General features: G+C 54.2%; 2 protein-coding genes across 14 annotated transcripts in view; one reads left to right on the top strand and one right to left on the bottom strand.

Moving 5' to 3' along the window:
• Positions 1 to 6,613, top strand: part of PLEKHG3 (pleckstrin homology and RhoGEF domain containing G3) — a 65,681-nt gene extending 59,068 nt beyond the window's left edge. Inside the window, exons 19-21 of one of the 6 annotated variants that reach the window (XR_014242960.1) lie at positions 605 to 625; positions 5,660 to 5,830; positions 6,418 to 6,532. Coding sequence is in view for 5 of the 6 variants with exons in the window: in XM_082386433.1 (XP_082242559.1) it covers positions 605 to 625; positions 6,418 to 6,548 (152 nt within the window). In the remaining variant the exon portion in view is untranslated. Of the gene's footprint in view, positions 1 to 604; positions 626 to 886; positions 2,658 to 3,730; positions 3,775 to 5,659; positions 6,071 to 6,417 lie in introns of those variants that run through there. The other 5 variants (XM_082386433.1, XM_082386434.1, XM_082386437.1 and 2 more) reach the window with 5 other exon arrangements.
• SPTB (spectrin beta, erythrocytic) overlaps positions 1 to 25,475 on the bottom strand; it is a 123,370-nt gene that overhangs the window by 13,514 nt on the left and 84,381 nt on the right. For all 8 annotated transcript variants that reach the window (XM_082386414.1, XM_082386412.1, XM_082386407.1 and 5 more), the window contains 18 exons: positions 25,172 to 25,309; positions 19,973 to 20,729; positions 19,305 to 19,507; positions 19,124 to 19,214; positions 17,497 to 17,643; positions 15,863 to 16,126; positions 15,276 to 15,482; positions 14,744 to 14,833; positions 10,764 to 11,042; positions 10,052 to 10,182; positions 8,906 to 9,110; positions 8,257 to 8,631; positions 6,632 to 6,876; positions 5,394 to 5,532; positions 4,831 to 4,915; positions 3,831 to 4,027; positions 3,472 to 3,521; positions 2,896 to 2,974 (listed from right to left, as the gene is read on the bottom strand). In XM_082386414.1, the coding sequence (XP_082242540.1) occupies positions 2,896 to 2,974; positions 3,472 to 3,521; positions 3,831 to 4,027; positions 4,831 to 4,915; positions 5,394 to 5,532; positions 6,632 to 6,876; positions 8,257 to 8,631; positions 8,906 to 9,110; positions 10,052 to 10,182; positions 10,764 to 11,042; positions 14,744 to 14,833; positions 15,276 to 15,482; positions 15,863 to 16,126; positions 17,497 to 17,643; positions 19,124 to 19,214; positions 19,305 to 19,507; positions 19,973 to 20,729; positions 25,172 to 25,309 (3,682 nt within the window). The remainder of the gene's footprint in view (positions 1 to 2,895; positions 2,975 to 3,471; positions 3,522 to 3,830; positions 4,028 to 4,830; positions 4,916 to 5,393; positions 5,533 to 6,631; positions 6,877 to 8,256; positions 8,632 to 8,905; positions 9,111 to 10,051; positions 10,183 to 10,763; positions 11,043 to 14,743; positions 14,834 to 15,275; positions 15,483 to 15,862; positions 16,127 to 17,496; positions 17,644 to 19,123; positions 19,215 to 19,304; positions 19,508 to 19,972; positions 20,730 to 25,171; positions 25,310 to 25,475) is intronic.

Here is a 25,475-nt window from a genome sequence, read left to right as displayed (position 1 = left end):
AGGACTCTTAGCAGGACCCTGAAGCCCTCCCCAGAGCCGCACCCAGGATGAAGGGGGGACACATAAGGTGGGGGGTGGCGGGGTGAGAGGAAGGGGGAGGGCTCAGCCCGATGCCGGGCCCCAGCCTGGGACCCCGGGACCACCTTCGGGGCACTGGCCTTGGCAGGAGCAGAGGTCCAACCCTGCCTTCCTCTCTTCCCCAAACAAAGGAAACACCCTGGCCCCTTGCCATCTCTTTCTCACCTCCAGCCTCACACCAGCTGGCACCTGACCACAGAACCAGGTTCCTCAGAGTTCAGAACGAGACAAAAGTGGGGAAACCCGTCTCTTCCAACCCTCCATTTAGGTACATTGTTCACATACAGGAATGTTCTGGACTTTCTGTAATCCCACAGAGTTTTATGAGGGCAGGGAGACCCAGGAGGATTAGGGGGTTTGCCTAAAATCATGCACGAAGTTTCTACAATTAAGAACCCAATGTCCTGACTTCCACTCCAGGAATTTTGCCATTTGTGAAAGCTTGTTTCTTCTGCTTGGCCTCATTCACTCTTACACACTTACCCGTATAATGGATTGTTTTTTTTTTTCTTTTTGTTTTTATTAGAACATGCTCTAATGTGGAAAGGTAAGAGGTGATAGAGGCAATGGATGTGCTTGAAGAAAAGCTGAATGCGTGGAACGGTACTCCAGTCCCTGCGTGTGCATACGTGTGTGCGTGCACACACCCGGGAAGGGGAGGACCAGGCGGGGCTGGCAGGGTGGCCACCGTGTGCTGTGCAGCAGTCAACACAGGGATTCAGGTGCCTGGTCCACGCCCATGCAGGAAGCCGGCATGCACTAGTGATGGGTTTCACGTGAAGCCACAGCGCACGGATCTATCCTATAGGGCACCGACACCAGACCACACAGCACGGATCTATCCAATAGGGCACCGACACCAGACCACACATGGGACAGCAGGAGAGCCACTGGACCCAGGCCTACCCCAGAGAGAAGGCTCAGCGGACAGCCGCCTTCCTGGGAGAGGCCTGAGGTTTCTGGAAAGGTTTTGAACCCTGCATGTGACCCATTCTCCTCTCTTCTCATATCAGAGACCAACGGGGTATCCCACCCTCCCTCGGAGTCCCATGGATCCTCATGAAAACTCAACAAAGGGCTCGGAAAGGAGAAGCAGCAGGAAATCTGTTTCCATGAGGCCTCAGGCCTGGTGTTCATTTGATTCGCCATCTGGTTTCTTCCTGGTACCGGGCACAGGCCAGTTTCCCCATCTGGTGGGTGGCTGGCTCTCTGGGAAGGGTCTCAAATGTGGGCTCACTCCCTCCTTCCAGAGACGCTCAGGTCCAAGCAGGTTATACTCCCCCCCCAAATCCAGCGACATTCAGGCGGTGGATGGAGGCGGCTCTGATGCACATGTAATTACGTTGCACAGACGTACACGACACAGACAGCGGATGGATCGCGCAGGTGGGCACAAAGGAACCCGTAGACCCGGGCCACCACCACGCGCAGACACACAGGGACGCACAGCTGAAGCACAGGTGGCAGGAACAGTCCCAGCCCCAGTGTCCACAGTCCATGCCAGCCCCCAGAGTTCTCTCTCCTTCCAGTGGGGGCTGTCCCTGAGAAAAGGGGGCCGGGGCAAAGTCCACCAGAGACTCCCACATGTGCCGATGGGATCTTCAGAGGGAAGTCCTGGGAGAGACCCTCCAGCGGGAGCCCAGGAGTGCCCTCTGCTGGACATGAGGGCTGGTGCAGCTCAGGACACCTCTGGCCGGTTGGAGGTGTCAGAGGGAGCTCAGAGAGTGTGTGTGTGTGAGTGTGTGTGTGTGTCTCAGAAGGGTGGGAAGGGCTGAAATCTAGACCTGACACGGATTCTGCACAGGAAATGCTCAGTGTTGTGCATTTTTCTGGGGTGGCTGGTGTACCAGAAATTTCCACCAAGAACTCCTAAAGGTTCAGGCAAGCTTACCTGGGCACCTGGAGAGGTGGTGGACATGCAGTGGCAAAGCCATGCAAGGCACATGCTGGATTCTTGCTTTCTTCTCAGTCAGCTGCTCCCAGGACATTTCCCCAAAACCTGGATCACAGCCTCCCAGACTTCCTGCATAGACCTCCTGGGTCCTTTTAGCTAAAGGATCTATTCCAGGCCAGGTCCTGAAGCCATCTGTCCAGGCCTCTGGCAGCGGGAGTGTTTGCGTCCCTCCCTCACCTCCCCCACGCATCCTCTTTTTCTACAAGTTGGAGGCCTGTGACCCAGAAACCCTGGGGCTCTCCCTCACTCCTGAAGGGCTCCGTCAAGTCTGTTCTTGCCTCAGAGCCAGCTCTATCTCCAACTCACTGACCCACAAGCATCAGGCCAGAAAGGTGCAAGGGGGGAGGGGCTCTGCTTAGGAGGAAGGAATCTGCTAGAGGGTGGGTATGCCCACTTCACTGCCCCAAATGCCATGGCCGGGGCAGGAAGACCAAATGGTCCATTTGTGAGTATATTTGTGTGTGTGTGTGGGTGTAGAGGGTAGAGTTAAGGATGGTGTTAGAGGGAAAATGGGTAAAAGGACAGTGTATAAAAAGGAATCATTCCTGCCTGTATAAAGTGCTTCCCCTGATGTAGATGGTAATGTATTTATATAATAAAATTTATTAGACCAGATAAAACCAAACTAAGAGGGTCATGTCAGTGAGCTGGCATGTCAGTTTCTTCTTGGTTGAAGGGAGAAGGGGAATTATTCTCGGAATTAAGAAAAGCTAAGTAAACAAGGAAGACTGATTGAAGGAGTCTGGTGGGTAGGGGCAGTGTGTGCCCATCCTGGCCTCCTGCCCCAGCTGAGCCTAGTCGGGATGAGGGGGCTCTGGCAGCAACGACTCCCAGGAACTAGACAAATGGGACAGGGAACTGACCGGGGACGTTCTCTCGGTGGCTGCTCGGTGGGGACCTCGGGGAGCCTCCCCTGCCGTCTCGCCTTCCTCCTCTTGAGGCCTATGGAAGACACAGTCCCGCTTTAGAAACAAACACCTCTCAGAGGCCAGAGACTACCTCCAAGGCCTGGCTTCCCACTCCGGCCCCAGAGAACACAAGCCAAGTCAGCAGCCTGGCAGACACTTAGCAAGGAGCTGCTCAATCTGCCTCAGCCTGAAAGGTTAGGCAGATGCTTCAGAAATGCCATGGCTCTGTGCAGCACGGCCTCTGGGACTCGTGTTCAGCTGGTTCCCAGAGCAGGAGGGCAATGGTGCAGCAGCCACTGCCCTCCACCCATTTTCTTCCTGCACGAGGCCTTCAGGCCACCCAGGATTGGGGGGGAATGAAAGCTCTTCTCCGTCTTTAAGCTCCAGGCACTCTGTAGTTCTCTGACTAGTGGCCCAGGTGTGAGAGGTCACGTGTGGATTGTCAAGGCATCAGGGGGCGGTTTCTGATTAGAAGGACCCTCCTCCACCCTTCTCAGCAGAGGGCTCCAGCCAAGTCGTCCCCGCACTCACCCAGTCTCCTCCTCAGTTCTCTCCGGGGTCTGGTGTTCCTTGAGCTCCAGCTAGGGGAGGCAAAGGCCGGGGGTGGGTGTCGGGTCAGAGCAGCCACAGAGGGGAGCCTGCTCTCAGACATCCTTCCTCGAAAGAGGCTCCCTATACCCGACCCACCTGGTGGTTGTTCCTGTTGGAATTAGCCCCTTTTGTCTTTCGGGTTCAAAAGTCAGTACTTTCTCCCACTCCTATTTCCTTCCCACTCTCCCGCCTTGCCCAGCCTTTACACTGTCTGCAGGTCCCCAGTAACCGCCGAAGACTTCTTGACTTGAGGAACCCCCAAGGCGCAGCTGCCCACCTCCCCGAGCCTCCCGGCTCACCGTGGTGGGCTTCTCCAGGGCGGCGAAGCGCTCTGCCCAGCCTGCCGTGGATTTCTCAAAAGCCTCATGCCTCTTGATGAGCTTTTCCACACTGTCCACCGTGTGTCCAAAGTCCCGGCTGGCCAGGTAGGGCTCCTGGGCGATCAGCCACGCTTCAGCCACTGAGGCGTCCCGAGAGAACTGGCACACTTCCAGCCCTGCCACGGACAACACGGCCCGGGGGTCTGTCAGCACCCAGCGGTCCGATCCTGCCGGGACCCCGGGGCCCCTCACAGACAGACGCGGAGCTGGCGGGCAGGCCGAGGCCCACATAGGTGTCCCTGAACCGCGTGGACACCCTGCTCAGTGGTGACCTGCTGCCCGAGGCTGCTCCATCCCCGTGCTGGGCCCCTACCTCATCTCCACCAATAGCGATATTTGAAAAACACATTAATTAGAACAAACTCTAAAACAAAATGGTTTCGACATCGCCCTTTGAGAACAGTCTTCTGCCCTGAGTGTTCCCTTCCCGGCCCCTGGCTGTCTCACTCACACAGTCGTGCACAAGCAGCCATGGAAGAGTCCAGGTCTTTGTGGCTTGCGGCTCCTACCTGGGTGGTGGAATTTCCCTACCTCTCCTGTTTCCAGCTGCGGAGAACAGAGCTCTTTCTGTGCCCCACACGCCTCAGATCAAACCTTTGGGATGCGCTAGAGCCTTACCCTGACCCCTGGAGAGGCCACAGCTCTACGGGGACACCGGCCAAGCAGGAGGCCGGGGACAGGTGGGGCAGAGGGTGGACAGGGGGCAGGCGCTGGCTGGTCAGAGGCAGGCTTCCGGCAGCGTGTCTGCTGGGTCTTCTCCCCCAAGGCCCTTGGCCCTGAACTTTGCTGATGAGTGCTGCTGTGGAGGCTCTTCTCCAGCAGGGGGGGAAATCCACCGCGTTGTGACATCACCCTCCCTGGCCCCTCCCCCCGCCCCACCCCACCCCCCCAGGTTCCCTGGCTCCCAGGCTGCACTCACACATGTGGAGCTGCTCCTGGCGGGCCTTCCACTTCTCCTTCATCTCCTTCCTCCTGGACACCACCTGCTGCAGTTTCTCCCTGATCTGTGGGGAGGAAGGGAAGACGGCCCAGGCTTTGGTAACCCTTCCCCCTGTCTGAGCTGGTGTGCGGAGGGGCCCTGCACAGCCTGCTGGGCTTTGTCACACCGACCTGGCTTCAAGTCTTGGCCCTGCTACTTGCCAGCTGTGCAGCCTTGGGTAAATTACTTAACCTCTCTGAGGTTACCACAGGCCTCACCCAGGAAGTGGGTGTCACCAAGACCAAAGCACACACACATGCGAGGGTTAGGTGGGTTATGAGCCCACTCTCCCTACAGAGGAGCGGCCAGTTCCTCGAATAGGTTTGGTGGAGCTATAATCCCCGGACCTACACACAGCCCCAGCCCTCCCCGGGGTGAAAGAAAGCTAAGCCTCCTCAGAGAAACCACGGCCCACGGGTTCCCTCCCAGGAAGCTGTCTGGCCCAGCAGGAGTGGAGGCGAGGACAGGAGAGGGCCCGTCTCTGTCCCGCCTTCCCCTCACACCTCATCCGAGGCTTGGTGTTGCCGCTGCAGCAGGGACTCGCCCAGCTCCAGGCAGGCGCTGAAGTTCTTGCTTCGCGTTTCCATCTCCGCCAGAATGCCCTTGTGATACTTCATGAGCAGTTCCACCGAGGAGACGTCCCTGCGGGGGCAGGCGTTTGGTGAAAAAGGAAACTCTGGGTGACTCTGGCCCATCTGACACCAAGTCCCGATCAGAAGGGGGCCCCTACCTGCCTGGGAGTCTGACTCTCTCCTCTCTCTCTGGACAGCCAGGAAGCCCTCTGCCAGCTGCCCAGCCCCAGCAGGAACACTGATGCCCTAGTGTCCTCCCTTGGTCAGTGGTCAGGACACAGACGGGGGTGCAGTGAATGTTAAATTTGGCAATAAAAAGGAATGAGGTACTGATACATGCTACATGGATGAACCTTGGAAAGATTGTGGTAAGTGAAAGAAGCCAGTCACAAAGGACCACATATTATATGATTCCACTCATATGAAAAGTCTACAACAGGCAAATTTAGAGACAGAAAGCAGATTAGTGGTTGCCAGAGGAGTGGGGGGTGATGACTGCTAAGGGGTACAGGGTTTCTTTTTGGGGTGATGAAAATGTTCTAAACATGCTGTGGTGATGGTTGTACAACTGTGACTATGCAAAACAAGAATGGTACATTTTAAATGGCTGAATTGTATGGTATGTGGATTATAGCTCAATAATGATGTTAAACATAAAAGCTTGACCACCAGGACAGGCACCCTAGGGGCAGAGGGACAGAGGTGGGCACAAAGTGTGTAGAGAGCTCTGATCCTGGCCGACTACCCATGTGCCTGCCCCCACCTCTCATGCGCAATGAGCTCCTTTCCTGAGTTTTAGGGAAATGGCCCCCGTATGCCCGTGCTGGGGGAAGAGCAGGACCACTTCTGGACCTGCCCAGCTCTGAATATGTAAACTGCTTATGTTCACTGACAACCACGGCCACTGCCCCCACTGTAGAATCTGAACGACAGATGTCTTTCTCGCCACTCTCAGGATTCCCTTTACTCTGGAATAGTCGGTTCTCCCGGTGGCAGCTGAGCCACTCAGGTTCTCCCTGGACCCAGCCTCAGGTGCCCCTTGGGGATTCTTGCGCACCCACAGTCCAGGACGTCCCTCCGGGGTAGACCCTCGGAGCAGCGCCCTGCTCTGCCAGCCTCTGGGACAAAGTGGGCCAGGAGCGGGGCTGCCTCGAGGACGCTGCCCTCACCTGGGCTTCTCCTGGGTCTCGATTTGCCGGATGATGCTCTCCATCCAGGAGAGGAGGTCTCGGACCATGCTGAAGAAGCGGAATTTGTCCGCTGTGTCCACCAGCTGGGTGCGGCGCCCCGCGCAGGCATCGAGCAGTGCCTGCCACGCAGCAGACACCTCCTGCTCCTTGTTCTGGATGGCGTCTGCCTTCTCTCCAGCGTACGCTGTCTGCAGGCGGGTGGCCACGTCCTGGAACTGCTGTACCTGTGATGGGGCAAAACTGAACACTGTTTTCCAGGCAGACACGACTTGGGCCTAGGATGGGCAAGAGCGTCTGCCTCCTCCCAGTCTCCCTCCCGAGGACAGTGCTGGAAGCAGGATCCACCCACTGGGTGCTGGAGAGAAGGCTCCTTGCTTTGGCACCTCTGCTGACCCAAAGCATCCCTTGGGCTCTGATGAGGATTTGGGAGTGAGAGGGGCTCTGTGCCCTTTGATGTATGATTATGAGAGTAATTATGTACCAGGCACTGCTCTAAACACTTTTTGTTACTCTCTTCATCTTTACAACAACACCATCAAAGAGGTACTATTATTATCCCTGTTTTTGAGATGAGGAAACTGAGGCACAGGGAGGCTAAGTGACTGGCCGGAGGTCACTCACGCTCAGAGAGGGTGCAACTGGGATTGGAGGCATGCTCTCAACTCCCTGTTCCTAACCGTTCTGCATGGTGCCATCCGCTGTTTGAGGCCGGCCCCAGGGTAGTGAAGCCTCATTCCTGAGACCTCGGTGGGGCTGTACCTGCCACAGGGGCTCCAGTACCCCCAAAGCACCTCCAGCTGGAGGACAGATCTTTAGGCTGTCCCCTTCTTGGTGAACCAGGGGCCCAACCTACTTTGGTGTTCTTTCCTGAAACCCTACTGGGTCGGTGCAGGACTGCACAGCCGGCCAAGCTCTCCCTCCCTGCTCCACTGGAAGCCTGGTGAGTCCCCACAGCTGAGCCCCTTGCCCTCACCCTTTCCATCATGCTGAACTCTGCAGAACCCTAGGGGCCTGTGGAGGTACCTCAGGGGCCACCCCATGATGAGAGGAGGGAGTCTAGGCTGGTCTTGGGCCCCCCTCCAGCTCCCATGGGGAAAGGCTGAACAGCTCAGTGGCTAAGGGTGTGGAGTCTATAGCCAGACTGCCAGGATCTGAATTCTGGCTCCACTGCTTAGCTGCATGTTTCTGGACAACTTAGTTACCCTTCTGTGCCTTGCTTTCCTCATCTAGAAAAGGCAGATAACATTATTCCCTTCCTCAGAGGGAGGCTGAGGATTCAGTGACCACGTATATTGCTTAGAACAGTACCTGGTGCTAGAAAAGTGCTACATGTATGTTCACTAATGATACTGTAATACTTTGACAACCAGAGAAATTGCATTTGAAGGTATTTTTGCATCGGGTTTTGGGAAAGGTTCAGTTTAAAGAACTAGTTCTGAAGCTAAAGAACATCTGAAAGCCTCTGCTTCCTGCCCCGAGCTTTCTCTAAGGAGATGCCTGTTCGAGAAGTCTCCCCTCTAGAAGCCAGGAGAGGACCTGACACTGCGCCCCAGGGAAGCTAGTCATGGGGAAGGCGTGGAGGGACAGCCAGGGATGAGAGGCACCTGCACACCCAGCAGGTGGAGCTCCCGCTCGAAGGCTGTGTGCACGCGGTGGAAGGACTCGGCGGTGCTGGCGTCCAGCCCCACATCCTCAGGCAGCTCGCGGTGCTTCTCATCAATGAGGCCCAGGATCTCGGCGCCAGTGTAGAAGTAGCGCTGCAGGTCATAGGAGGCGGCCAGCAGCTGCATACGCGTGTCAATGAGCTCCAGCAGGTCCGCCCACATCTCGTTTAGCCCGTCCTTCCACTCGGCGATGGTGGCCGCCTCTGAGTGGCCCGCGTCGATGAGCCGCTCAATGATGGCATTCACGTTGTCCACCCGCTCCTGCCCAATTGCCCCGGTCTCCCGGGCAAAGTCCCGGAACTTGTCCCGGAGCAGCTGGACGGGGGTAGACAGAAAAGCAGTTACCGGTTATCAGCGCTCAGGGGTGTGGTGGTGTCATCACCCTAGCTGCCGACTCTCCCAGCGGCACCTGCCACTGCCTGGAGCTGGGCTCTCACATCTTCCCCAGGGCACCTGAGCTCACACCGGGGGGAGCCCGCATCTCTGCGGCACTTTGCATCTGGCGGGTGTGTGTATGTGTCTGGAATGACAGCTCCTAGGTCTACTGCATTAGAGGGAGACAAAGCAAGCAGTGGCCATGGATACTCACAGTCACATGGTCAAAGTCTTGCCCCATTTCTGGGGAGGAGGCCACCAGCTCCTTCTCCGTGATCCACTGCTCCAGGTCTTCCACCTCCCTCTTCAGCTGGAACAGGTGGCACATGTTCTCCAGCTTCCGCCTGCGCTCCTCTGCCATGTCCTTCAGCCCCGCGTACTGCTTGTCCACCTGTCCCTGAAGTCTGATGATCTGTTCCCTGGAATTCAAAACAAGAAAGCCCTCAGAGACGGCAACAGAGAGCCCAGAGCAGCCAGATGAGAGGAGCCAGCCTCCTCCTCCCCAGCCCTGAGGCAGGGACGAGTGGCGGAGCACAGCTTCGGAGAAACGGCAGAGCGACTTTTCACGGGGAAGAGTTGGGGAGAGAAGGAACCATCCCTTAGACCATGATGCTTCAGGGGATAGTGAAATGTATTCCCCTAGAGGGGGTGCCTCCCGCCCCTGTCCCTGACTCTGGGAAGCTCAGAGAGACAAGGGCAAATGGAGAACTCCTCCACTATTCTTCCAGGGAGGCTGAGGCGTGGGCTGTCTGAGCCTGGCTCCACCAGCAGCAGACCCTGCTCAGCTCTTCCGGGAGGGACATGCCATACCAGGGGCTCGATCCCTGGGGCTCCTTGGGAGATGCTGAGGCAGCTGCTGTGGGTGCCCTGAAGGTGACTGAGGACAGGGCCATGACTGGGGGTGGCCTGAGCTGTCTGGCCCAGTGGGCTCCCATTTATGCAAAACCCATGCAACTGAACAGTTTAGATGGGTATATAGTGATTTCGCTGAGACACTGTGAGATCCTGAGGTACCTTCCGGACCACAAAAAGAAAAGCAAATTTAGGCTATGCTGAAAGATGCTGAAGACTAACTCTTGAAAAGACTGGAGCTCTCTGTTCACCAAGAGGGTAGTTTTGCTGTTCCATCTCCTAATCTCTTTGCAAACCAGGCCTCAGTCAGCCCTGTGTGAAGTTACACAAAACCACAACATAAAAGGGATTTGGGCCAATCAGCAGGCCAGAAGGCAGTTTTCTCAAACCCACAGTTTTCGGGAAAACTGTTCTTATTTTCCGCCTTGGACCTGAAGGGATCCTGGTTGGTGGGGCCCCTGGCCTGATGCCCGGGATCTGGCCAAGTTGTCCCAGGAGGCACACGCACCCCTCGGGGTGGCCTGCAGACAGCAGGCCCTGGGCCCGGCCGGCCAGCTGCTTGATGTTCCGCCCGTACTCCTCTACTGTGCGTTGCTGCCGCAAGTGCCGCTTCAACATCACGATGGCGCCCTCTTCATCCTAGGAGGCAGCGGACTGTCAGGGCACGAGCTCACCTGGCCCAGGTTACAGCCCAGCTCCTGGAGGTGCCCGAGACGGGGGAGGGCCAGGCTCGCGGGACACCCATAGGAGAACTGCGCATGGTCCCCTCCCCTCTCCTCCCATTGCCCAGCAACACCCGCACCCTACCTTCCATTCGTCGCCCTCAATTCTCGTCTGACATCCACCCTTCCCGGCCCAGATCCAACCTCTGTCCCCATGGAAACTTCCTGTATCACCCCAGCTTTTAGAGACCCCCCTCACCTCACCTCTCACCCCCTCCCGCAGCAGTTCATCTGCACAGAATCCAGGGCACAAAAGAGGTGAAGAACCCTTGGGTTAGAGCAAATCTAATTGGCAAACAGGGCGCCCGGCTGCAGTACGTGCACAGTATGTTCTTGAGAGGAGGGGCGTCCTGAGAAGGAGGGCACCTCGTACACCCTCTCCCTGCCCTCACTCCTCACACACCTGGCCTTACAGGGTCCCCACTGACTGCCCACCTCCACCCAGCTCTTCCTCTGGGCTGGTCTCAACACCCAGCCTGGCACCCTGCCCGAGCCGACCTGGGGGGTCTCGTCGGAGAAGACGTAGAACTCCTGCTCACTGATCCAGGCCTCGGCCTCGCCCGCGTCCAGGTAGTACTGCTGCGCCTCGCTGGCGTCCCGCAGGCGCTGCAGCCGGCCGGCCGCCGTCTCCCGCAGTGTGTCCCACGAGCCCTGCAGATGCCCCAGGCGCTCCTCCACGTCCCGACAGTCGATCTCGGCCGCGGCCACCAGCTGCTGCCCTCTGTGCAGCACGTCCTCCACCCGCGGCGCGTGGCCCAGGATCTCGTTCTGCAGCGTCTGCGGCCAGAGGGGAAGGGCTCAGGGGCTGGTCTTCCCACCGTGCAGGGCAGCCCAGGGTCCTACCCTGGCACCTCTCGCCCTGAACCCCTTGGGGAAGCTTAGACTGCTAGTGACCAGGTGCCCAGCACGGTGCTGGGCCTGCCACCTCGTTCTCCTCTGGCCCCCACCATGACCTCCTGAGGTCAGCACTGGACACCAGCGCGCAGCAGTTAGGTGACTGTGGGCAGCGAGTGGCAGGGTGGGATTTGAACACGGCTCTCTCGGAGCCCAGAGCCTGTGCTCCTGAGGGCTCCCTACACTTCCTGTTTCAGCAGAGCTTGATTTCTTAGCTGTACATGGTGGAGGAGAGGAAAACGATTCTTAAATGGCCTTTTGAGATCTGATTTTAGCAGCTTTTTTACTCTGTATAGAACAGTAGTTGACAGTTGCTCCTTGTTCAGAGTTTAGGATTTCGTTTTGTTTTCCCCTGTTTCTATTTCTCAAATCATTTGTGAGCTTTGTATTATTTCCTGCTTGAGCCTTTGGTCACCAAAATGGCATTTTCTTCCCACTCTGGTCACCTTTATCTTCAGGGGGCCGTGACATGTTGTCACTCGCTTTCTGGGTCCTAGAGGCCCCAGCCTGGTTGCTCCTTGCATGTGGGCTTTTGGCTCCTTATCCCCCATCTCCTCCCTTTTTACAATTTCCCATGGCCTTGAAAACTGTCTAGAGGGCGGGGGGTAAGAGCAGTACACACAGGCAGTGCTATGACTATCAGCATTTAAAACACATAGAACTAGCAATACCCACAAGTCACCTAACTTGCTGAAATGCATCTTTACACTTGATGCTCAGAATCTCGATTCTGACAATTTCCCGTGGTCTCTGCAATTGTATTCAAACAACCCGTGATGTCAGCTCCGCTTGCCTCTTTACTTTCCCTGAGATCTTACAACCTCTCCCTGAGATCTTATATCCTAAAAAGGTATTTCTTTCTCTCCTTTCTAGGCTCCTGTGCAGTATGCTTACTTAGGACATCTTCTTCCCTGACTTCCTTCATTCAACCCATAGTTATTATTTCTGATGTATCAGGCCCTGTTCTAGGTTCTAGGGACAATAGGGGAACAAGATAAACAAAACCCCTGCCCTCATAAAGCTTACACTCTAGAAGAGGAAATGATAAGCATGTAAATAAATGAATGAATGTAGATAACAGGTGCTACGAGGAACAGACACCACTGAGATGAGGATTGTCTTCCAAGGCATGGTGGTGGCCACTTTAACTGGGGGAGTCAGGAAGGGTTTTCTGTGCAGATGACATCTGAGTAAGACATGAATGATGAGGAGAGGGCAACCCCACAATGATCTGGGGGATGAGTGTTGCTGGCAGGAGGGAAGAGCGAGTGCCAAGAAAGTCCCTGGGGTGGAAGCAAGCCTGGATGGTCCAAAGGGCCAGGCAAGCTAGAATACTGTGAAGGAGGGCGAAAGTGATAAGGGAGGAGATTCAGGAGGAGGCAGGGGCCAGACCAGGCAGGACAGTGGTTCTCAACCCTGGTTGCAGGTTGAGTCATCGGGGAAAACAAACACAGCCAGGGCCCCATCCCCAGAGATCCTTATTAATTGATCTGAAGTGGGACCTGGGCACTCGTATGTTTTTAGGTTCCCCCAGGTGATTCTAATGTGCAGCCAGAGTTGAGAACCCTTCGTGTGGCACCTTGCAGGTTCTGTTCTAGTTGCAATGACAGCCACTAAAGTGGTGGTTCTCAAAGTGCGGTTCCAGGCCAGCAGCATCAGCATCGCCTAGGATCTTGATAGAAATGCAAATTATCAGGCTCTGCTCCCAGAGTTTGATGCAGTAAATCTAGGGTGGAGCCTGGTCAACTGTGTTTTAACAAGCCCTCCGGGTGAGTCTGATGCACACTGACCACTGCAGAAGAAGAAATGATAAAATGGGATTTCGGCTTTAGCAAGGCTAGCCTAAAAGAGTCTTTACTGGGGCAGCTGTGCTCTCCCAAGAGATTATCTTTCCCTTCTTGTTAAGGGGAACCCCATCCATATTAGTCTTGCCCTTCTCCTGAAATAGCAACCTTCAGCCAGGGGAGTTGAAAATCATTTGGCAAGAACACTTATTGAGGCTAAAGTCTTGAGTACCGGAAGGACTAGAGTTGGCTCGATTTATAGTTGAGGAAGCTGAGGCCCCGAGAATAGTCTTCTACCAGTCTTCCCCACTTTAACTGGAGGGTGTGATGTTAGCAGAGCCCCCGCCTCCACCACCTTCTAATTCAAGTCCCTACGTGTTGCCACCGGAACCTCTGTGATTTGATCATGCCTAGAAGCAAAGCGTTCGAGGGAGCTTTTAAGGAACCTCTTTGAATATAATTCATTCAGGCCTTTGCACAGTTGCTGGGTTCTGTGAGCAGATGTTGGCTGCTGATATCTGGGGGGAACGACGTACTGTCTGCCATGACCTTCCTTCCCCAGTGAGCTGCAGTGCCGACTGGCACTCTGGGACACACTGCTCTTCTCTGGGATAAGTTCCCAGACTCTCCTTGCTCAAGGTTGCGGCTGCCCCCACTTCCTGAGCCAGAGAGCAGACCAGGCAGGAGGGACTCTCTGCCCAAGAGCAGGGGTACGGCCAGCCCCTGGCTAGACCACGTGGCCAGACCATGACCCCATGCAGCTGGCCTTCCTGGAGGACGCAGGCTTCCCCTGCAGCCCTGACACAGAGGCAGTGCATCTGCTCACTTCCAGGATTCTGACCAGGGCCGCAGAGATTTCCAATCCAGCCTGAGAAAGCAGAACAGCCAATGGATGTTTGCTCCAATGGCTCAGAGTCCAAGTTTAGCGGCTTCCTCATGGTGTTGCAGCCCCACAAATATCCTCATGTGTCCAGAGAACAGGGGCCTACTTACCCGGAGGAGACTCAATAGGCCAAGCTTAGCCCTGGAAGAGGGACAAGGCAGTGATGGGAGAGACGCCAGGAGGTAAGAGCCTCCTCTCAGGGAGGTCACAGAATACAGAAGCTGTAAAGCACATGAAACCCCAGGCCAGGGCCTCCAGGTCCTGCATGCACCTGTGCCCTGATAGGTCTGAATGGCCCCAAATCCCAAAGCACCTGGACCCCCCCCAGCCCCATTCACCTCCGCCCCACTCTTTGGTCCTCCCAGAATTCTCTCTGCCATCACCAAAGCTGCTCCTTCTACTATGAGAATACAAACACAGACTGGGGACCCTGTAGCTATCAACAAGAACAAGAACCTGGGGCTTCCCTGGTGGTGCAGTGGTTAAGAATCTGCCTGCCAATGCAGGGGACACAGGTTCGAGCCCTGGTCCGGGAAGATCCCACATGCCGTGGAGCAACTAAGCCCATGCGCCACAACTACTGAGCTTGCGCTCTAGAGCCCGTGAGCCACAACTACTGAGCCTGCATGCCACAACTATTGAAGCCTGCACACCTAGAGCCCATGCTCCACAACAAGAGAAGCCACTGCAATGAGAAGCCTGCGCACCGCAACGAAGAGTAGCCCCCGCTCACTGCAACTAGAGAAAGCCTGTGCACAGCAACGAAGACCCAACACAGCCAAAAATAAATAAATAAATAAAATAAATTTTTTAAAAAAAGAACAATAATCAGTTATCTGCTGCTGGGGACCTTGTGCAGATCAGGGCTGGGGCTTCCTCCGTGGGGCAGATGGGACTGACGAAGTGGCAGGACTCACCTGGTTCTTCTTCATGAACAGCTGCACAGTTTGCAGGTTCGTGCCATAGTCGGTCGACTGGGCCAGAGGCAGCCTCTCCTCCACCCAGAGCTGCGGAGACCAGAAGGCGGGGGACAGCTGACGACAATCACAGCCACCCTTTCCCCATCACTCACCGTGGGCCAGACAGAGCTCTGCTTACTGGGTCTCCCCAGCTCTTCCCAACACCCCATCAGGGTTTTGTAAAATGGGGGCATTTTGATATTTTGAACTGAGGTTCCAAATAACTTGCGCCTGGTCACTTGGAGGGAAGGCAACGTAGCTGGATCTCGAGCCCAAGTCTGCCTGGCCCCAAAGTCCACGAGCGAGCTACCATTCAAAAGGCACTGGCTTACACTGACGTTTAATGTAGTCATCACGACCACCCTATGAGACAAGGCAGTGAGATGACCAGACGTCTGCTACCGAGAACTGGCCTGGGCCGCAGCCAGCTATCCCGATGACAGCTGCCGGCTCAGCTGCTGGGGGAGGGGGGGAGCTGCGGCCCACCCACCGTCTCATCCTCTAAGTCCCGGCTGATCTGCAGCTTGGTTCTGGATGATTCCAGCTGCTTCTTCCTCCTCCCCAAGGGCTCCAGAAGGTCCAGGAACCGCTTCTCGATGCTCAAGTCTTCATGCCCTGCCTCCTCTCCCAGCGAGGGCATCTGGGCAAACAGCTCCTCCAGCTCCACCTTCCGCATGTTCACTTGGTCCTCCACACGCTGGGGCACAAGGGGACAGCGTCGGCACCAGCCCTGGCACCTGGGCAGCCCCTCGTCCACTTCATCGTGCAAATCCCGCCCATCCTCAAAGGCCTGGTTTGAGCTCAGCCTCCCCTAAGAAGTCTCGTTGGATTGCCCCCACCTCATCTTTTGCCCCTCTGAGTGTCTGTCCTATACTTCTCATGCACACTTTTATTACCCCGTCTGGATCCCTCCCTGTCTTACCCATTGCAAAAGGGTAGGAGCTGGGCTGTGAACTGGGAGACCTGATGAAAGCCAGCCCAGCTAAGGGCACAGGAGGGTACTCCCTTTCAGGTTGCAGATTTGCTTCCAAGACCCCCTCCATTCCAACACCCTCAGTCTACAACCTGCTCACTTGCCTTCAGCTTAGCCAGCATCCTGTTGACGCTGGTCAGGTCCTTGCCCAGGTCGTCCGACCGTAGCTGGTCCTCCATGGCCCTGATCCACTTGTTGAGGTCGGCGTGGGTCTGCGAGCGCAGGTCAGAGCTCCTGGCGGCTGAGAGGTGCTGGGCCGTCTCCTGTGTGGTGGCCTGAAGCTCATCCCAGAGCCGGTGCAAGGCTTCCAGCCTCTGGGACACCAGGGCCGCAAACTGGGGCTTCTCCTCCATCAGCTGCTTTCCTTCCTGTGTGGGGAAAGAGGAGAGTTCACCCTCTGACCCTGGAGAGCCGCCTTGTTCCAGGTGGTTGCAAAGGGCTAACCGAGGGGAAGTCAGTGAGGCAAAGGATCTGCCTAGAACTTGGGTGAGGCTCGGCTGAAAGACTCTGCACCCCCAGAGTTATTTGCAGTATAAGGTGGGACAGGGAGAGCGTGTCTGCAGCAAATGACTCAGGGAGACTGTAGCACAGGGAGCTGCAGACAAGAACCAGCTAGTACTAAAATTTTTTTTTTTAATTTAAAAATATAAAAAGATTCAAGATCCACCCAGGTACAACAACCATGGAAACCTCCCTGTGGGTTTGTTTGTTTATTTATCATGCCGCACAGCTTGCGGGATCTTAGCTCCTAGACCAGGGATTGAACCTGGGCCCTCAGCAGTGAAAGGGCAGAGTCCTAACCACAGGACTGCCAGGGAATTCCTTCACCCTCTCTTAATTGTCTTACCAGAAGCTGTGCACTGACCTTCAGTGATATCTTTTAGTTGCTGAGTTTGTCTTATCTGGTTTTCACCCACATAAATGCATCTTTTTTGGAAGGTTACAGTATGAGATGATTTGGGCCTAGGAATACATACTTGCTAATAATAGTTAATATTTATTGAGTGCCTAATAATTGCCAAGTAATATTCTAAGTGCTTTAATGCTCACAACTCCCTCGGGTAGGTACTGTTATTATCCTCATTTTACAGATGAAGAAACTGAGGCGCAGGGAGGTTGAGGAGTCAGCCCGGCTCGAAGCCTGCACCCTTAGCCACTATGGACACAACCTTGTGTGGCCCCTAGGCCCGCTTTCTCCAGATAGCCACAGCAGGGGGGGGCAGAGGTACCTCCCTTTCTATTCCCAGATCTAACTCCAGCCACATTTTGACTTGCGCCCCTGGGCAAGCTTGTCACAGAGGGGACCCTTGGTATGAATGACCACTCCCTGGTGGTTCTGCCCATCCAAACAGTGAGGGTCAGTAGTCCCTGGCCCATTCTGCTCATCTCACATATTCCCCTGCCCCTGGGCAGGACAGCGTGGGGCCCTGGTGTGGATGATGGAAGGCAGACAGAGGTTACTGCCGTCCTGGCACTGAAAGCTGAGGCTCTGACTCTGTGTCCTCAGTGTCCTGGACTGTCCCCAGACTCAGGTGACCCAGAGGAGGCACCCATTCTGACCAGGCTTTATAAGACTGGACGTATCAGGAGCTCTGAAGGTTTAACTAGTATTTGGAGAAGTTTTTCACGTCCAGGTTCTACACCGTCCAGCAAGCTGCGGGCCAGCGTCCATGCCCTGCGTGAAGCGCTGCTCAGGGAAGCATTCCGAGCAGAGAGCCCAAATGCTCGCTCTACTCACTGCGTCAATGTTCTCTAGCCACCCCTGGTGGGAAGCCAGCTCTGCCACGAACGCCTGGTGCTTCAGCCATTTGTTGTGAAGGTTTCGAGCGTCATCATAGGAGACATCCTGAGATGTCAGCAGCTTGTCATTGATCCAGAGAGTGAGCTGTGGGCAGAAAGAGTGGGTTCAGTGGTCCCCGAGTGTCCTTCTTTGGCCAGGGGCTCAGGGCAGGACTGCCGCCCACCTCTGGCTGCGGAAGAAGAGGGCCAAGGGGAGGAAGTAGGAACACAGCAGAGTACTCCCCTCCAACTCTGGATCCCTAACTCCCAGCACAGGAAACTTAACCTGCGTTGTCTCAGGGCTAAAATACAGGCACTACTGTGTCTTCCCCTCTAGAGTGTGTGCAGTATGACACCAGGTATATTTATACTTCTCTCCACATTTCCAGGACCGAGGACAGGGCCTGGCCTATTGCAGGAACTCAACAAGTGTTTACTGAATGAATGGATAAATTCACCCTTTGGCAGTAGGGGGAGAAATCATTAATAAACACGGAGAAAATGTTCTCTGAGGAAAAAGCCAAGGGCAGATCCTATCATTAACAATGAAGGAAGAACTGTGATGAGACTCTGATGTTTCCAAGATGTCCTGGCACCATACCAAGCCTGGGTGGTACCAAGGGCAGAGGTGGGTGAAGACAAAGTCATTTGGGTTGAGAGGAAAGGGGTATGAGGATGGAAGCAAGAAAGAAGTCAGGGAAAGCCCCATTCCACATGGAAGTACTGTTCACGGAAGGACCCAGGAGTGCAGGTTAAAGACCTTCCTGCACAGCTCTCCCCAGGCTGAGTGAGGACCTTCTGAGTCAGCAGTTCTTCAACCAGAAGCTTGGTTGAGAATGCTGTTCTTTCTCACCCCCTAAGTTCTGATTCATCTGGGCCCAAGTGGGGCCCAGGAGTCTGCATCTAACCAGAGCCAAGACTGGCTCCATAATTTGCAGGGCCTGGTGCAAAATGGACATGTTCAAAATTATTAAGAATTTCTCAGTGCTCTGTGACCACCTAGAGGGGTGGGATAGGGAGGGTGGGAGGGAGGCGCGAGAGGGAGGGGATATGGGGATATATGTATACATATAGCTGATTCACTTTGTTATACAGCAGAAACTAACACAACACTGTAAAGCAATTATACTCCAAGAAAGATGTAAAAAAAAATTTTTTTTTGAAAGTAGAATCTGCTAAAGGAAAACTATAAAAAAAAAAAAAAAGAATTTCAAGATGGCAAGAGGAGAGCATTAAACTAAGCATGGGGCCCTTGTAAGCACGGGGCCCCGTATGAATGCACAGGTCACGTGACTTTCAGGCCGACCCTGACCAGGGCCCTAGGTGACTCTAATACAGATAGTCCTCAGGCCACTTTTTGAGAAAGCCTGCCCTGGACTTGACAAATTAGAAGATATCTTTACAGATTTGAAAAAAAATTTGTGGAACCAAAGATTCTAGAGGATGAAGGACTTAAGCTGTCAAGTGCCCAGAGCTCCCCACTTATGGAATCCAGACTCCTGAGTTAGAAAGGACTTCCCACCTCTAGGACACTCTGCTTCTAGAAGGAATCTCCTGCAAAGTGGCCAGCCTGGCTGGAGCCTCACCTCCTGGCAGTTCTGCAGGAAGTTCTGGAGCTCCAGGTTGTCTCTCAGAAGGACCGAGGCCTCCTGGGCCTTCTCGTCATTCTTCCTGTGCCTGGAAGGGAAGCCAGAGCCACAGTCACGATGGTGCTGAGCGCTGTACCACCACCCTACCTGGCCCTGTGACCCTAGGGGCGGAGGGTACCTGTCCTCAATCAGCTGCACCTTCTCCTTGATCTTGTCTGAGTAGAGGTTCCCTTCAGCTACCAGCTGGTTTCCAGAGTCCACAGGACTCAAAACCTTATCCCGGTTGTTCTCCATAGACACCAAGAATTCCTCAAACTTCCGGATCCTGGCCTCTGCAGCTTCTAGGGAGTCTGGGGGCTCCAAGTGAGCCAGAGTATATTCCTGTTGAAGCAAGTTTCCAGAACAGGCATGAAGACAAGCCGAGGAGGCGGGGAGGGCACCTGCCAGCCAGGAGCACCGTGTGCAGCCGTGCACGTTACAGCATGAATGGCACCCCCTGGAGCTGTGCAAGGAAGAAGCTCCCTCGGTCTTGTTCCCCACCCCCACTCGGGGGCACCTGATCAACAGGGTGCCTAAAGCCACATGGAAGGGTAACCACCCAGGGAAAAATTCACTTCTCTAGCCTCTAACTGGCCCAGGAACAAGACGTAGTCTGGGACACAGGGCTGGAAAGGGCACATGATAAGGAACGAAGAGGACCGCTCCCCGAACTAGTGGCTAGAGAGAGTCCAAGCAAAGCATAAATTGGTCCCTGAGCCCTGTAGCACTGTTGCCGACTTACGACATAAATTCCCTGTTGCCCTGAGAGATGCCCCCTGGCGCCTGGCCCTGAACGCCTCGCCCTACCTGGTTGCTGAGGATGGCTTCAGCCTGCTTGGCATCTTTCTGGAACTCCTGGAAGCCGAGGCACTGGGTGAGGGCGTGGCTGCGGCTCTCACACATCCGGTGCAGGGCATCCCAGCCCTTATCCAGGCCAGCCAGCCGCTGGCCCAGGAGCAGGTACTCCGGGTCCGTCTGGCCATGGATCACCTTCTCTCCGGATGCCTTGACCTGCTCGTAGCTCTTCTGGTGCCTGTCAATGTCGTCCTTGATGGCCGCGTGCTGCTGCAGGAGCTGCTCGGCCTCTGGGAGGGACTCGGGCATGTCCTTGGAGGCCACATCCTTCTGGGCCGTGGACAGCCAGGCCTGGAAGGCCTCCAGATCCTGCAGGAAGGCCTGCAGCTGGCTGGCTTCCCCCAGCGAGGCCTCCTGGCTCTTCAGGGCTTGCTGCAGGGCCTGCCACAGCTCCTCCACGTACGCCTGCCGCTGGCCAATGTCCTTCTTCAGCTCAGGGTGTGACTCCATCAGCCGCCGCGACTCCTGCTCCAGGGCGTCCACGCGGGCATGGATGGCGGCCACGTCACGCTCCAGCCCCGACAACTTGCGCTGGATGGCGATGACGCCCGCCAGGTCGCGGCCCAGGTCCCTTGTAGACTCCACCACCTTCGTCTTGTCCACCACCCACTTGCTGGTCTCCTCGCAGTCCACGCAGTAGCTGTGCACCCGGAGGGCCGAGTCCACAGCCTCCCGCCGTTCCAACACCACGGTCTGGAATTCCTGCCACCTGCCGGGGGAGGCGGGGGACACAGAGACACCCTCTTCCTTAACGCTTCCCACAGGGTGTCCCTTCCAGATTTGGAAGGGACACCAGATTTCCCTTCCAGAGTCTCCCCTGACAGGCCTTGCACGCTGAAAAAAGTCATCTATCCAACCAGCTGTCATGTGTCAAATACATTTATCCAATTTTACTCAAGACAACATAACTGCCAATCAGAGCTTTCCAACAGCAGGAGGTGAGCTGTGATGTTATTCCAACCATCGGTAAAGGAACATGATGCTCTGTACGTAAGCTCTATATGCAGTTGAATTTCAGGCAAACGTACAGTTTCCCCCGAGTTTGAAAGCTATAAGCATACCTTGTTTTATCGTGCTTTGCTTTACTGTGCTTCACAGATATTACAGGGTTTTTTTGTTTTTGTTGTTTACAAATTGAAGGTCTGTAGCGACCTTTTGTTGAAAAATCTATCACTGGCATTTTTCCAACAACATTTGCTCACCTCATGTCTCTGTACTACTTTTTGGTAGGTATTGCAATATCAAACTTTTGCATTATTATATTTGTATGGTGATTTGTGGGCAGTGATCTTTGATGTTACTATTGCAAAAAGATTATGACTCATTGAAAGCTCAGATGATGACTAGCATTTTTTAGCGATAAAGTATTTTTAAATTAAGGTATGTACATTGTTTTTCTAGGCATCATGCTGTTGCACACTTAATAGACTACAGTATACTGTAAACAACTTTTATATGCACTGGGAAACCCCCCAAATTTGTGTGACTCGCTTTATTTTGCAATTTGCTTTATTGGGGTGATCTGCAACTGAACCCACAATATCTCCAAGGTACACCTGTAATGAAAATAATTAGAAACCTCCCATTATCAACCTCAAGAATGCTTTAGGACATAGGCTCCCAGCTCCCCAGAGGAAGCACACAGATGCCTAAGACCAGGTTCCAAGTGCCCAGGGCCTAAGAAAAGCTACCATGGTTCTAAAACAAAAGAGTCCTGGTGAAGAGAAGGAAAAGGAAGAGGAAGGGGGAAGGAGAAGCTGGGATTATAATTAAAACATCATCTTAACCTTCATGTGCAGTCTGGAATGAAACTGGGGAGGGTGCAGATGTCGGACAGATGTCCTGGGGTTGGTCTGCAGCCCACAGTAAGCTTCTTCTAAAGAGCTGCCCATTAGCCTGGGCCCAGACCACCAGGGACACCTCCTGTGGACCCAGGTTTACTCATCCTGCATCACTGTGATCTAGATGCACACAAGAGTATACTGAACACACATTCGTTAATTGAGCCTAACTCTCTTGAATATCCACAATGTATAAGCATTATGTTAGCCTTTGGGAGGATACAGTCATAGCTAGACTTTGCTCCACGGAGTGTACGGTTTAGAGAGAAATTAAGACAAACTCACCAAAAAACGATAGTATAAAATACTACGTACATAGCGCATACCAGGCAGAGAGGACTAAGGGAGCTGTGAGGAGGGATAATAGCAATCTCATGGTTGTCATCTGAGCTGTATGTCAACAGGCAAACCTCCAGTGCCTCCACGGGAGTGATCTATTTAAGGATGGGGCCCCGAGTATCTCGCTCAGCTTTGCAGTCCCAGCACCGGGGGATGGAGGCGGAGGCAGGAGGCAGATGGGCTGGGCAGAGCACACTGCGGGCGTTCCTAGGGTGACCGTGGCCGCTAGTCTGGGGGTGGAAGACAGGCCTGCAAACAGAAGTGGGAGATGGGCCGGGAAGGATCGGGAATTCCGAGAGAGAGAGAGAGAGAGAGAGAGAGAGAGGAGAAAGAGCCCAGAGGAAGGATCGGGAATTCCAGGAAGGAGAGGAGGGAGAGTCCAGACGTGAAGTCCCTCAACTCTGGGTAGTTCTGTGCCTGGTGCACGGATGCTGCTGAGGTTGGACCTCAAGGGAAGGGAGCAGAAGATTTCCTCCAAGGTGGTCTGAAACCACTGTGAAAGGATAGCGAGGCACTCCAGGGCTGTGAGATCTCCTGGCTCCGTCCAGAAGCCACAGGAGAGGGTCTGGTGGTGCCCCTGGGCAAGTGGCTCCACAGCGATTTTCCAGACTTTTCCTGGTGTGGCCTCACTGCAGCCACCAGGCAGAGCCCACACAGGGGACAGGGTGAGGTTTGGGTCTAGTCTGCCTCCAAAACCCACCTTCCCCTCCACTGCACCATCTCCAAAAGGGAGGCAGTTGATAGAACTGCTCTAGGCAGCACTGGCCAGACCATGTCAGGAGTCCAGGTTTGGTCCTGGGCCCAAGATTGTTAAGAAAATGTTGGTCAACTAGAATGCATGTGGTGGGAGGTAATCACACATTCAGGAAGTGTTTGAATGACTCATAGGTGCCGAGCCTGGCAGAAGATATTTCAGTTTTGTCCCCGCTCACTCATTCACTGTGTTATATCACACAACTACCAAGTGCCTTGTGCCAGGCCCCGTTCAAGGCTCTGGGCATGTAGCAACGAACAAAGCAAAGTGCTCTCATTCGAGTGGGCAGAGACAAATAAGTCTTTAATCCATCAGGTGGTGACAAGTACAATGGAAAAAACGAAAGCAAGATAACAGGATCGAGGCAGAGGAGCTGGATGGGAAGGAGGTACTGATACTTTGAATGGGGTGGACAGTGTGGGCTGATCCAAGAAGCTGACACGTGAGCTGAGATCTGAGCGAGGGACTAAGGCAAGTGGATATTGGAGAAAAGAATATTCTGAACAGAGGGAACCTCAGACAGCAAAATGCTTGGCGCTCAGAGCACTGTGGACAATATATAAAGATACTGTTCTTCATTCGCTTACAGTCTAGTAGAAAAGTTCTTCAGGACAAAAGTAATTATAATACAAGGTAGAATGTGAAGCTCTAAGCCAGTCAAGGGAGGGAAAGATACTTTTTCATCCTGGAAACTGGGAAGGAGAGGAACCTGGACTCGCCTAAAAACAAGCATGATTTAGACTACGTAGTTGGAGGAGGATGCATTCTGTAGAGAGAACAGCAGCGACTTGGAGGCAGGACTGTGGATGGGGTGAAGAATGACAACTATCTTTAAAAATACTTGAAGAGCTATCATGTGGAAGAAGAATCAAGGTAAGTTTCGTTATCTCTAACGGGCAGAGCCCGAATTTCAAGGAGGCAGATTTCCACTCACGATGAGATCAAACTTTCTACCCAAAAGGGGCTGCTCCCAAATGGGATGGGCTACACGGGGATGGGGCGAGCTCCCTATGCTTGGAATGTTTGTGCAGGATGCAGGCTGTCTGGGGTACACGGCTCAGGTACCTTTCAACACTCAGATGTCATGGAAAACCATTTTACCTTTTCACACCTCGGGTTCTCTCTCACCTGAGGATGACAAGTATCTTGGTGTGTTCCACTTAGGATGGTGTATGGCTTAGAGGTCTGTGAGATCATTCTCTGACTATAACTCATCAAAGCAGCAGATGTACTAGCTGACAAGTTCTTCCTGTGTGTCGTGCACATGCACACACATACATGCACGCACACGCATCCCGTTACCTCCAAACCTAAAGAAGAACAAGGAGGCATGCTCCTCCTCTGCATAAACCTTAGATTACAGAGGATCCTCCTGGACTACAGTCCCCTTCTTTGGATGCTGAGATAATCTAGTGGCTCCAAAGTCACCCCGTGCCTCCTCTTAAGCCCCCACTGTGCTGCTCCTTTTCTTTACAGCTGAGTCTTCCCCTACCCCACCTCCCAGGTTGCCTTGGGCAGAGCAGGGCTCAGGCACAAGTGTGGGGAGAGGGACCGGGGTAGTGGGGAGATGGTGAACACGTCCCACTGTGCGTGTAGGATCCAGGGTAACAAACAGAACACAGGCGCATGCTCTGTCCTCAGAGACCCTCAAGGAACTCGTGGCAATTACACCCTGTACTGAAAGCAGCCCCTCTCCAAAGGCTCCTTAGGGCCTGTTTTTTGTTCTGGCCACGAAGTGTGCTCAAGGCTTCCTGCTAATTCTCCTCTTCATTCAAACCAGTCTCATTACCAATGCTACATTTTGGTGCAAGCAGGAGCTTTTTTTAATGCACAGTACTTAAGAGCTCTCAGAAAGCAATCTTCCCTGCCTAAGAACGTCCGGGGAAATGTGACATGAGTACCACATGGCCTGATTCTAACTATGGATGCACTCAGGACATTCGCTCCATCACTCAGCACATGCCCGCCCCAGGCACAACATTCACAGCTCTGTGAACAGGTCTCTCTCCCTCCCTGGGCTGGTCACCACACAGGTCTCTCCTCCTTGCTGCTAAAGCTCCAGCGTCAGAAGGAGACTTTGGCTGAGCGAGGCAAGAGCTCTGAGGGTACAAACCTGGCAGTGCATAGCAGGCATCCTGACTTCTGGGCCACACCCCCAAGGCTGTGTCAGGTGTCAGGAAAAGAAGCCCCTAGCCCCAAGCCCTACCCACACCCCACCTGGTATTCAGGTGGTCCTGGCACTTCTTCACTTCCCCACTGCGTGGGTGGCTACTCTCTACCAGGCTGTTGGCAGCAAGGTTCACGCCATCAATCTGAGCCATCAAAGTCTTCATCTCCTGGTCTAGGATATCAAACCTGATGTGGACAGAGAAAATGAGGATTGGTAAGGCAGCAGTGGCCGGTCTCCAGAACGTGTAGCTCTTGCTTTCTCCTTCCACCTCCTAAATACATTGACCAGGTAAGAGGGGAGAAAGGTGGGCTGACACACCCTATTTTCTGGTTCATGGGTCCAGTTTCATGG

Source organism: Balaenoptera borealis (assembly GCF_965194805.1).
Source record: "Balaenoptera borealis genome assembly, chromosome: 3".
NCBI lineage: Eukaryota > Metazoa > Chordata > Mammalia > Artiodactyla > Balaenopteridae > Balaenoptera > Balaenoptera borealis.
This window is presented reverse-complemented; position numbering and strand designations above follow the sequence as displayed.